General features: G+C 35.1%; 1 protein-coding gene and 1 pseudogene across 3 annotated transcripts in view; one reads left to right on the top strand and one right to left on the bottom strand.

Moving 5' to 3' along the window:
- The window catches only part of ROCK2 (Rho associated coiled-coil containing protein kinase 2), a 136,895-nt gene that overhangs the window by 41,314 nt on the left and 82,598 nt on the right, over positions 1-12,983 (bottom strand). For all 3 annotated transcript variants that reach the window (XM_027113809.1, XM_027113810.1, XM_027113811.1), the window contains 2 exons: positions 4,484-4,628; positions 1,984-2,122 (listed from right to left, as the gene is read on the bottom strand). In XM_027113809.1, the coding sequence (XP_026969610.1) occupies positions 1,984-2,122; positions 4,484-4,628 (284 nt within the window). The remainder of the gene's footprint in view (positions 1-1,983; positions 2,123-4,483; positions 4,629-12,983) is intronic.
- LOC113624059 (60S ribosomal protein L17 pseudogene) lies at positions 6,865-7,775 on the top strand (annotated as a pseudogene).

Below are 12,983 nucleotides of genomic sequence, written 5' to 3'. Positions count from 1 at the left end.
AGATATCTTTATTAAAAGCTTCAGCTTAAATGTTGCTCAAAAATAAGCAATCTAATTTTATAGTATATGATTGCTCTAGATAGTAAATGCCATGGAAAGGGAAATATGTTTCCACCTGTTTTGTGTCAAATGAAAGTACGAGATTTTCAATGAAAAAAATCATCTGCGTGTGCCAAAACCACGTGACCAACTTTAGGGGGTAAAATGGATGGAGATTTAACTTTTGGCATAGAAGAGTTTTTAAAACCTTTCTAATAAACGTTATTTTAAAAAATCCTCCTCCTTTCTTAAAAAGAACTCACATATTATGTTTGAAGCTCTCCATGTTTACTCTGGATATATCTACATCTATATTAAATATAAATTGTTAAATATATATTACATTTATATTAAAATTATCATTCTGAATACAAAAAAATGTTACTAATAATTTCATTTTTTGACATATTGAGTCTTCAGTGAAGACTATATGGAAATAAAAAACATTTTTTATATGTCCCTGGAGCTATGTTTAATATAAACAAAAAAACCTGTAAAGTTTAGAAGGAAGTGCTCTTAGCCACACTGATGGCATTAAATTCTTTTCAAACTATCTTTTCTCCACCTACAATCATTACTTAGACTGCAACCACACCTCCCCATAAATTGCTAAGGTAAATATTTCATGAATGGTACTCCTTTCATTAGCATATGCTGTATCCTGTTTTATATTTTACCCTTCAGCACAAATTATGGTCATTCCCATCAACTCCATCTAGTCCTCAAATCAAACATTATTTTGAGTTTATCACCATGTATTATTATTCATTAATCATGTAATTAACAATCAAAGTTTTATTGTACAAATGATTGATAAACATATAAAAATGATTAAGCTGTCTAATGAGGAAAAATATAATTTTCTTTCTTTGTATGGAAAAGAAATAATTCATAATACTTAGTTTGACAAGAATGAGGGAAACAATTATTAATAATGGAAATATACCCTGATGTGGCTTCTCTGGGGGTCAAATTTGTAACTCAAGTAGGTCAATTTTAAAATGTATCTCCTAGAATTCCACCTTTAAGATTTTATCCTACAAAACGTATGCAAAGATAAATGTATAAGGATAGTCACTGCAGTACTGATTCTAACAGCAACTGGCTAACAGGCAACAATAAGGTGTGCTGAGGAATCACAGCATCTTAGGGCAAGAAATGTTCTTAGTTATCATCTAATCCGATCCCATCATTTTAAGGATGAGTAAAATTATTTCCCCAACAAGTAAAATAATTTTCCTAAAATCATAAAGCTAGTGAGGTAAGTCTGGACTGAGGTGGAAGCACCCACTTATATGTGTTAGTCCTTTAATAGGATGACTCCTATTACAAATATAAAATGGGAAACCAGAAAAGAACAGAATAGAGAGGGCAAGGAAGAAACTTCAAATAGTTTTCTAGCTTCTCTTTTTAAGGCAGGTTTTCACAACAATGTTCATCTAGTTTGTTTCAAGAAATATAGAATTTCCAGGATGGACTTGCTCATATTCAAACGCAAATTAAAAACGGTTGGGAAGGAGGCACTCTCAAATCAAACACAGATAGTTTTTAAGATTATTAACTTTTGAGTATTTATCTGCACAAAAATGTTCTCTTCTCAAAAGTTGTACAATCAAGAGCAGTACGGCTTAAATCACCTTAGAGGATAAAATATGAATAATACAGAAGTTTTATTTCTCTCAAATGCATTATTTTACCAAGTTCTGTTTTTTTCCTTTTAGACATGAGGGTTAAGATTAGAGTTAGATTACCATTAGGCTGCACATACAAAATGACAAGGGTAACCCAACACCAGGATTAGCAGTAGGAAAAGGCTAAACCAGAATTAAATGCAATTTGGATAAAAAGATTGATTTTATATGTAAATAAGAGTTAGGTATGCTTTCATTTCTACAAATCCAGAAGTTAAAAGGATTCTCTATAAAGAAATTCAATGTATATTACCTATCTGTTAAGAAGGCACAGATGAGATTCTTCGCATGTTTAGAAATTTCTGCATCTTCAGGGAAACATAGTGAGTTTTTATGATCCATAATTTTGCTATATGTTCCTACCAGTGAATCTGCATAAAATGGAGTATCCCCTAAAGTTCCAAGAAAAAAAGAGTGTAACAGAGAATGCAAATTAAACATTTTTCACCTAATATTTAAATATGTTAAGTTTAAATTTGTCACATGCATGGAAGAACGAAAAGGTCTACGGGCCAGGAATCTCAGTCAAAACAAACAGGCGCACACCAAGAATATATTTAAATTATAATCATACCAATGAACCATGAACTTTTAAGAGCAAAATAAAATCAATACTAACTGTAGAATTTGTTGGGTTTTTAAATACATAATGGGAAAAAAAACACAATTTACTGGATAATTTAAAAGATTACTAGGTGGGGTCGGATCAGTTAGTGCTTAAGCTAAATCAGCCTTTTATGTTATACAATAGTCACTAGCTACAATTGGCACTTTAAAGTTAAATTAATTACAATAAATAAAATGAAAAATTCAGTTCCCTAGTCACACTAGCCATATTTCAAGTGCTCGATATGGCAGGTGCCTACCGTACTAAACAGTGCAGACGTAAACCACTTTCATCATGATAGACTGGACAGTACAGCTCTAAGAGTTAGATCAGCCCTATTGTTTTACATATGAGGAAGCCAGGCCCAGACAGATGACATGTGATTTGCCTAAGATGACACACAGCTAGAGTTGAAAACGGCAGAAACAGCCTCCTAATGCAGTGTTCCTGCTGACTGATGACTGTGATAAATAGGCATTGAAGCAAGTGTAAAGACAGAAAATGTTCACGGCATCATCTTGGCCAGTATTCATCTAAAGCCACAAGAGTTAAAGGCCCTGCCAGTATGCCTCAACCACAAGTCACCTTAGTACAAATCAGACTTTCCCAAATCAGCCAAAAAGGAGTGTTCAGGTAGTTAGTTTTTGTTTTCCAAGGGTGGCAGAGGAGAGTTTTGAATTCAAGATTTTTCTAGTGCAACTTTTAACTGCAGTAGACTCCTTTAATTGAAGTCCAGTCAACCAACCTGATGAGCAAGCACCAGAGCAGGCTCAGAATACTGCAAATTAGTGCCATTCAAACTCATTAAATTCAGCTCTCAGAGCTGAAAACAGCAGCAGGAATTTAAATGGTCTCTTCAAACCCAGGTGACTTCCTCCAAAGTATATTATTTTTTAACCCCCTGGGAGAGTCTAGGCAAATGATGGAATATATTCTACTTTCAAAAGATTACAAGACACACCCAATGAATCATCAGATAGGGCCTAGAGGTGGGGAGAATAGATAGCTACCTGAGAACATACCGTGTGTACAAAGAGACCCACTACAAAAACAAAGGCCCAAAACAAAGTAGGTTACAGAAGGACATGAGACTACGCATAGCAAGATCAGTGCCACACATACACATATGGTCATCAAGAGAAGGCACTTTAACCACAAAAAAGTTCCATGACTAATCGTTATTTAAATTTGTACTGATTTTTTTTAGCAATAAACATACTCAGTTACTATACAGATTTTACAGATTTCCACTACTAATTTCTTTTAGTCATCTTCTAGAAAATAAATTCCCCAACTTCTAAAACTATATTTTCAATTCTAAAGTCATTTCATATAACGCTATTAGCCTTAATACATTTGACTCTTAAAGAAGAATTCTGCTACATCTCCCTCAACCTGAAACCAGGGGAGTCAGCCACTGGCTTCCTTGGCCAGAAGATATTTTTGTGCCCTAGTACTTAGGAATAGGAAATCTTAAAAATGAAATCTATGATGTAAAGAAAAGTTTTGAAATACTTGAATCTTTCAAATTTTGATCTGGTCAAAGTAAAAGAAATTATTTAATTTGCCTCTGAGTTTACTGAGACTGAAATATTATTATAAATATATTTATCTTGATAGTCAAATGGTCAATAACTATATTTATGATTTATTTGACTAGAACTACAAACCAAATATATATACAAGTAATAAATATAAGAAACACAGTGTACAAAAATTAATTACATAACAATTACATAAACTAAGAGTACTTTCAGTTCCTTATTATAATTAGAATACCAGCCTTATAATTTAAATATCTACAACAAATACTCCTGATTAAGAAAATCTTAGAATGAAGGCCCATTGCAACTATAAACTTGCTTCTTGTTCTAATATTTTCTTAATACAAAAGGTCTATTGGAGGAATATTTCCTAGCAGTAGACTTTCAATTCCTTTCATATTCTACTCCATTACTGTGCCAGAATGAGGATTGGTTTTAATTTTCCAATCAATAATCTGTCATATCAGACACTACTAATTCAGTTTTCAGAAATACTACTTTTTCCCTAGAACACAAGCAATTCATTTTTTTATAGTCTCACATTCTTGACTTAGAACTAAAGTGTTATGAGATGGGTTTTGAAAAAAGAACAATTTACTTACCCACCAGCATCTCAAAAAGGAAAACACCCACAGACCACCAATCACATTCTCGCCCATAGTAACCATCACCCCCTTGTGATTTCAGGACCTCAGGTGATATATAATCAGGTGTTCCAACTGCTGTATCACAATGCACCATGCCTGTCTGGGTAAAGTGCAGAGAGAGAGAGAAAAAATGTGTATAAAATGTCTATAAACACACACACACATAAGCGCAACTAATTCATTAATTATTAAATATACAGTGACTACACATGGCTACCAAGAGACCTTCATTGCTGACATGGCTTTGGAAGGACAGGGGATAAATGCGTTATGAAATGCATAAAAATGTCTGGATTATGGGAGATCAGGGATAATTTTCCAACTCTAAAATACAGGAGGCTTCATCAATGAAAGAAGAAAAAGGTGGTTAACTCCATGGGAATTCCATGCAAATCAACATCTTTTGTTTCTTTTTCTTACACCATGAAGGAGTTACAAGAGAAGTACAAAATGTGGTCTTAAGGCACCTGACCCGGGGAAAAGAAAAGAATCATTAGAGAAAGGAAACTTTGATATTTCCAAAGAAACTGCAGTAATGAAAATTACAAAGGCCCCAGTTTTGGAGGTTGTATTAAAAAATAGTTCTTATTATACCAAGAAAAAAATGGGGGGAAATAGATCAAATGTTTAAATCAAAAGATCTTTATAGTTTGAAAGCTACACCTCCAAGCTGCATGTTTAGAAATGTGGAGCTGTGGTATCAAGATATTTGGCAAAATGATTACAAACACCTTTTTCTGTGTTTAGTTTCAGTGGGTAGTAAGATAATCCCTACCTTATGTCTTTTTGACAAGGACAAGAACCACTGTAGATATTATCTACGTGTGTATTTTGCAGCATGTATGTGTTTGTGTATGTTTGTGTATACGCTGCAAGATTAAATCATGACAGTATATAGTAGTGTGATCCTAAATAGTACCTGTTCACCTCCAGCTATGTACAAACATGCAAAGACTTTACAGATTAACTTAAATGCCCTTCATTTCCTTTACCTGCCTGGTTAAAAAGTGTGTCACCTACGTTCCTTATAACCAAGCTATACAACTACCAAAATACTAAGTATTATAACCACCTTGGAAAAAGGAAGTTCAATGTATTTTATAAACATGATTTATATAAACGTTTTTATTTAAATTCAATAAAATGTATATTAAACATGAGAGATTAATTTTAGAAGCAATCTTTTCTTTCCTCAAATCAGCAGAAATAACTCAATGATTTTATTTTCCCAAGTATTCAGCAAATAGAGGTCATTTTAGTTTGAATATAAATTAATAAAATAAAACATTTGGAAATAACTGAGCAAATTATGATGGTAATACTCTGTAAGGGTTATTACTTAGGATAAAAAATGAAGATGACAGTGCCTGACTACAAAAGGCAGTGTATAAAATTAATTTTTATCATTAACTATCCTACATTTTAGACTTCTACTGAAGGAAAAATTCATAGAGACTTACTAGGGTAAATAAAATCTCTTTATTTCACATGTATCCATATAAATTAGACTTCAAAAAAATGAATCTTGTGAGATCTTAAGAGCTAAAACCTGGCGAGACACAGAAGTGCCACTAAAAGAAAAATTATTTAGCATTCAAAGGTTCAGAAGAAGGAGAGCAAAGGATAACATACAAAAAAGAATTGGCGGACAAGTTAGACTTCAGAGGAGAGAGGGTTGGTATGGTAGCTTAGACAGAAAAAAGAGCAAAAACAAAGGAACAAGAATGACTTTATATAAAACAGGTTGAAGAAATGCAGTAAAGTCCAAATCAGCTAAATGTAAAGTTTCACACTGATGAAGTTGGGAAAGGTAAGATGGAGATCAGTTTGAATAACCGATTACTTGTAGAATACTTTGGTAGGAGTAAAGAATTTTTACTAGGTAAACTCTGTTACTGGTACTCTGTTTTTGGAAAATTAATATTCTAACCACCATCTTTGGCAACCACCTATTGAGAGTTAAAATTTTTTTAAAATAAACATTTGGGAAAGATATTTAAAAACTATCTCACGGGGGCTTCCCTGGTGGTACAGTGGTTGGGAGTCCGCCTGCCAATGCAGGGGACACGGGTTCAAGCCCTGGTCCGGGAAGATCCCACATGCCGCGAAGCGGCTAAGCCCTTGCGCCGCAACTACTGAGGCTGCGCTCTAGAGCCCGCGAGCCACAACTACTGAAGCCCGTGTGCCTAAGAGTCCGTGCTCTGCAACAAGAGAAGCCCCTGCTTGCCACAACTAGAGAAAGCCCGCATGCAGCAACGAAGACCCAACACAGCCAAAAATAAATAAATAAAATAAATAAATTTATTTTTTAAAAAAAAAACCTATCTCATGGGGAAGTTCTCAAATTATATAAATATAAAATCTACATTTATTACAAATGTAGGAAATACAGGAAGCCTAAAATGCAGAAATACAGGAAGGCTAAACCACAAACTAAAGAGATTGGTTTACCTACAGGGGGTGAGTGGGAAAAGGGTAGAAAGAAGCAAGTACAGGAATGGGATGGTGGGATAAGGAGGGGGTGATCCTTCTCTGAGCATGCAATTTGTATAGTTCTGACTCTTAAACCAGAGGAGTGCTTCACATATCCAAAAAACAAAATCAACCAGATGTGGGACAACTCTAAATGGAATACAAACAGTAAGAAATGGACCTGGCTTTTCCGGTAAGTGGCCTGAGGTGACCTCTAAAAATGGTTCGCTATTCACTTGACCCAGAAAACCCCACAAAATCATGCAAGTCGAGAGGTTCAAATCTTCGTATTCACTTTAAGAACACTAGTGAAACGGCCCAGGCCATTAAGGGTATGCATATCGGAAAAGCCACCAAGTATATGAAGGACGTCACTTTAAAGAAGCAATGTGTGCCATTCCGTCGTTACAATGGTGGAGTTGGTAGGTGTGCCTACGCCAAACAGTGGGGCTGGACGCAGGGTCGGTGGCCCAAAAAGGATGCTGAATTTCTACTGTACATGCTCAAAAATGCAGAGGGTAATGCTGAACTTAAGGGCTTAGATGGAGATTCTCTGGTCATTGAGCATATCCAGGTGAATAAAGCCTCCAAGATGCGGCGCAGGACTTACAGAGCTCATGGTTGGATCAACCCATACATGAGCTCTCCCTGCCACACTGAGATGATCCTTACTGAAAAAGAAAAGACTGCTCCTAAACCAGAAGAGGAGGTTGCCCAGAAGAAAAACATATCCCAGAAGAAATTGAAGAAACAAAAACTTATGGCCTGGGAATAAATGCTGCAAAAAATAAATGCAAATAAAAGTAAAAAAAAGAAATGGACCTGTTTCATAAATTAATAACATAACCACACCAAAGAGAGTAGAGAGGAAAAGAACTGACCTAGGTTACTTTGGAAAACAGTTGTAGTGTAGATAATGAGAGCCAGTTTTCTCACTATCCAAAGAAGTAATCATGAAACAGAAAGGAGGAAGACTAGAATGAACCCTGTGGTGTAGGACTAGAATCAGAAGTATCATATGAACTCATAATTTTTAATACACTTTATATACAGACAGGTACAGAATTAAATATGAACATGTGTGTGCATGTGAGTTAGTAGACACAGTATATACAATATACACACATCCACTGACAGAGCCTAGAAATAATGACACTCCAGGAGCAATGAGTACATCCAGCACCCAAATACTGATTTTTAAATACCATTCTTAAATAAAAGGAATTAGAGCTTCTTGGAGAAGTGTTTGATTCCAGGCCTGGGACAGAGAAAATATAAGATAAGTGTTCAACAGATGGAAGGGAGGGAGGGAGGGACGGCGGGAAGGACGGAGGGAGGGAAGAAAAAAGAAATAAAGAAAAGAAATGCTCCCTAAAGGGTACATTTGGGGAAAGACATAGAAGCCAACTTAAAAAGCCTTCACAAGGTAAGCAAACTCTGGACTGAGTTTCAATGTGTGAGTAGGAATTTGCCAAGCAGTGTATATTCAACAGCCTATATGAAGGCTAGGAATCATAACATACCATGGTATAAAAAGAACTGTATGTAATTTAAGATCTCTGAACCACAAGGTACAAGAGGTCAAATGATACAGAATGAGGGTGAAAAAGTAGGCAGGGATCATATCACCATAAGAGGCTTCATGTGACTAGCTAAGGAGTTTGAACTTTATTCAGTAGGTGACAGAAATCTACTAAAGGGTTTCAAGCTGGAGAGCAACATAAACAGGTATGCATTTTCAAAAGCTTCTTCAAAAGTACTTTATCTTAAATGGATCAGATAATGTGTGTTTGCTAAATACATGAGTGTTTTATAACTGACAAAATATCATAAGTCGAAAGATTTACTGAAAACACAAAATGGGTCAATCACAAATCTTGGAGTTGCTCTAAGAAACTATTCAAAATGCCTGCTGTTGGGACTTCCCTGGTGGTGCAGTGGTTAAGAATCTGCCTGCCAACGCAGAAGACATGGGTTCGAGCTGCGGTCTGGGAAGATCCCACATGCTGCGGAGCAACTAAGCCCGTGCACCACAACTACTGAGCCTGCGCTCTAGAGCCCGCGAGCCACAAGTACTGAGCCCTTGTGCCGCAACTACTGAAGCCTGCACGCCTAGAACCCGTGCTCCGCAACAAGAGAAGCCACCTCAATGGGAAGCCCGCGCATAAAGAAGAGTAGTCCCTGCTCACTGCAACTAGAGAAAGCCCGCGCAGCAACAAAGACCCAACGCAGCTAAAAATAATTTTTTTAAGTTATAAAAAGAAAAGAAAAAAAAAGCCTCCTGTGAGGGTGGAAAAGAAAAACTGTAAGTGAAATTCTTCATTATCAGAAGCGTTGAAAGCTTCAGCTTGACTACTACATAGTCTGGAGCGTATTCAGTCCATTTGAACAATTAAAAATGAGCACTTGCACCAGGGGCTACTTTCTCAGAGAGGCGTGTCCCCTCCCTGCCTCGTAAGACTGCTGGCTAGTGGAAGGTCCTGCTTCTTGTGCTCTATCTAGAAGACAGCCCAGTTGCTTCAGAACTCCATTTCCATCTGCAATTTGCGGCACACACAGGCGCAAAGCTGCCTGTTATTCCAATCATCTCCCTGGATACCAATTATTATTTTCGTTTGGGCTCTGGTTACAAAGCTGCATAGCTTTTGAATGGTCTGTTCCTATTGCTCCCATAAACCTGTCCTTTTAAATGTATAATTTTGCAGAAAATAGGGCTTTTCAGAAACATGAGTAGAAATGCCTGTATTTTAAAAATTGATGTCACTTGTAGAAGGGTTAAGAACACTAACATTTTACCTGTTAGCTTTTAAAAATTTATAGCTTCAATCTAATCCAATGGTATACACTAGAATATTAATGGATAAAATCTTATACTATTTTCAGTAATTTAAAATACTAATGTAAAATTGTGCCTTAAAAGGAGGTAAAGGTTGCTATGAAATGCATAAGGACAGGCATAGAGGGAAGTCAACTTATCTGATCAATGCAGGTAATTTTAAATAGCAGTACTCCTTGACTGTCACTGAGATAATCTAGATGTAAATATACTAACTGTGACTTTCACTCACACCCAGATATTTATTTCAGGGAGAAAAAGGATAACACCACCAAGAAAATTGTGTAACCTGCAATCTATCAATGACAGAATTTAATGAAACAGCATTACTCTTATCAGTGATAGTAACAATTTTAGTCCTTATATAAGGTTATAATTTTATAGTTGTATTTTACTTTGTTTTTATCCACGGAATAATGTTTTACGTGAAGCCAGAAGAGCTAAAAAATAATTCGAGCATCTCTGTCTTTATTACAGATAAAGGGTTGGCAAACTTTTTGTATAAAGAGCCAGATAGTAAATATTTTAGGCTTTATGAGATACATAGGGTTTCTATTGCATATCTTCTTTTTAAAAACAATTTTTTAAAAATGGAAAAAACATTTTTAGCACAGAAACTATACAAAACTAAGCCACAGGCCAGATTTGGCCCTGTGCTCTTGTTTGTCAATCCCTTCTATAGATATACAGATGAATAAGAATGAAACTATGAACATTTCTAATGGCTCTAAGACCATAATAATAATCAAAGGCAAACGAAGTGATGAACCTGAAACTTGCAATAACACTATTCTCATTAACAACTAACATAACAAAATTATAAATTCTATGTACTATAGTTTTAATTAAAAATTCCTTTGTTCTTCAACATTACATAGTTACTCTCATTATTAATATTACTGGAGGAACGGGGGTTTGGCGTAAAACAAACAACAATCTAAAAGTTCAATACTAACAAATATATTTGACTACATCATAATTAAGGATTTCTGTTCAAACAAAGATACAGATGAGTAGCACACTGGAAGATGATTATCAGTGATATCTGTTGAACCAGTATCTAGATTATATAAGGAATCCCTGCACATCAACAAACCACCAATTTTTAAAGGGTCAAAAGTACATAACACAGGTTAATTCACAAAGGAGACTGAGAAGTATATGGAGAAAGGTTTGACATCAACTGTTAAGATTAATAAAAAGTTTAAAAGATACTACTTTACACACCAATGGAATTTGGTAAGATTTAGAGAGTGAATAAAAGGAAGGGTGAGTGAGGATATGGGGAGACAGGATCTCTCATGCACTATTAGCAAGAGGTTATAACATTTACAGCCATTCTGGAGACCAGGTAATACTTCATGTACCCTCTGAGATCGTACTCTCACTTCTAGGGTTTATATTTAGAGGAAACCCTTGTCAGAATAGACAGACACGAGACATGTATGAAAATGTTCAACATGGTACTGTTGGTAACAGGGAGCTGGATGTGACTTAGGGGGAATAATAAGTAAATAATAATAACACAAGGGGGAATTATAAGTAAAATTAAGAGATACTATGGAATACTAAAAAGCAGTGAGCTACTTTACATATCAGGAATAGACATAAAACAATGTTGCATGAAAAAGGTTAACAACAAAATGACAACAATCCGTTAGACTATTTATACATATGTACACTATACTAATAGTCTCTAAGAGCTTATAAACACATTACAATGGCTGTGTATTAGGGGAAAAGAGAATAAGACAAAAACTGAAAGGGGGAAAACATAATTAAAAAAAAAAAACAAGATGGGGCCTTTGTGTATACTACTAATGACAATAAGCTGTGAGCCAAGGAGCATAATTAACTGAACCATATGTACCTGAATTAAAAATAGTAAACAAAATTATATATACCATATTTTTATTTTGCCTTACAAAGAAGCAAGATACTTAAGTAGCTGAATTTAGTACTCACTTACATGCTTATAAAATTATCTTGTAAACAACATATTCTGTTCTGTTCCTCTACACCTTCTTTCCTTAACCACCTTTACCTATCCTAAAAACATGTGGTGTGATTTCTCTGCACCCTCCCAAGTTTTCGATTTAATGAAAATCAGAATACACTCATAGATGTGCAGCACATAAACATCATTCGTTACGTATAACAGACATTAAAAAGTTTAGCGTTCTATTAGAAAATTATTTCTACTTTATTTTCATTAAATATGATTTTCACTGTTAATCACTTCATACTGTAGTATGATAAACACCACAAGAGGGAGCTTTGGGTACAATCAAATACTCTACCTACTAAACATTAATATATGCAGAACACAAACATAGTAATACTCTATGAAGAAGACCAAAGAACCAAAGGGATGTTACGTTTTAGCTGGGCAAACAGGGCATACAATCCTAGATAGATAAAAGTGGCCTGTGAAGTACAGTACAAATTCTAAATAAGTAGCATTATGGAAATTACGACAGAGAGTGATCAGTCAGGTTAGGATTATCAGGCAGCACTTTCGATAGGAGGTAAAAATCTGAGCTGAGCTTGGAAGACTATGGATCACTGATGATGGTAGGACAATCAATAAAAGTGAGTATCACACAGGAGGCATAAATAAGAAGTAAAGAGAAAAGAAAAATTAACTTAATTCAAAATAAACATCTTGACAAGATAATTAACAAGAATACATAGGAAATAAAACATGATCCCTCCCCATCAGGAATTACTGCCAGGAATTACAGTACACTTACAGAGAAAAAAGACAAGGGATATAAATTTCGCAACAAAAATAAATCAACACCATAGTTAGCTATGAAGTTAATGCTACTGAATCAATTAATCATAATATGAACTGTTCAACAGGTAAAAGCACAACAATAAACTTGCCCCCAAGTTTATTCTATGTGGTTGATACAGATGGGGTTGGTAGGAGTTGGTAAATTTCTACCTTACCTCTTTTATTAAAGGAAAAATACAGAAATAATAATGATGATAGAAATACCCATGTACCTTAATTTGTATTTTGTGTCCTACTTCTTCAACTAGATCATTATATGCACACGAACTAGTTTTGATTGGTAGCAAATGTTTGTCAAGATTCTATGAGGAAGATAACTATTTATCTGGTAACTAGTTATTTGAGTT

The sequence above is a fragment of the Aethalodelphis obliquidens genome, unplaced genomic scaffold (genome assembly GCF_003676395.1).
Source record: "Aethalodelphis obliquidens isolate GAN/ISIS:26980383/991018 unplaced genomic scaffold, ASM367639v1 scaffold12, whole genome shotgun sequence".
Classification (NCBI taxonomy): domain Eukaryota; kingdom Metazoa; phylum Chordata; class Mammalia; order Artiodactyla; family Delphinidae; genus Aethalodelphis; species Aethalodelphis obliquidens.
The sequence above is the reverse complement of the archived record's forward strand: the minus strand, read 5'-3'. Positions and strand labels throughout refer to the sequence as shown.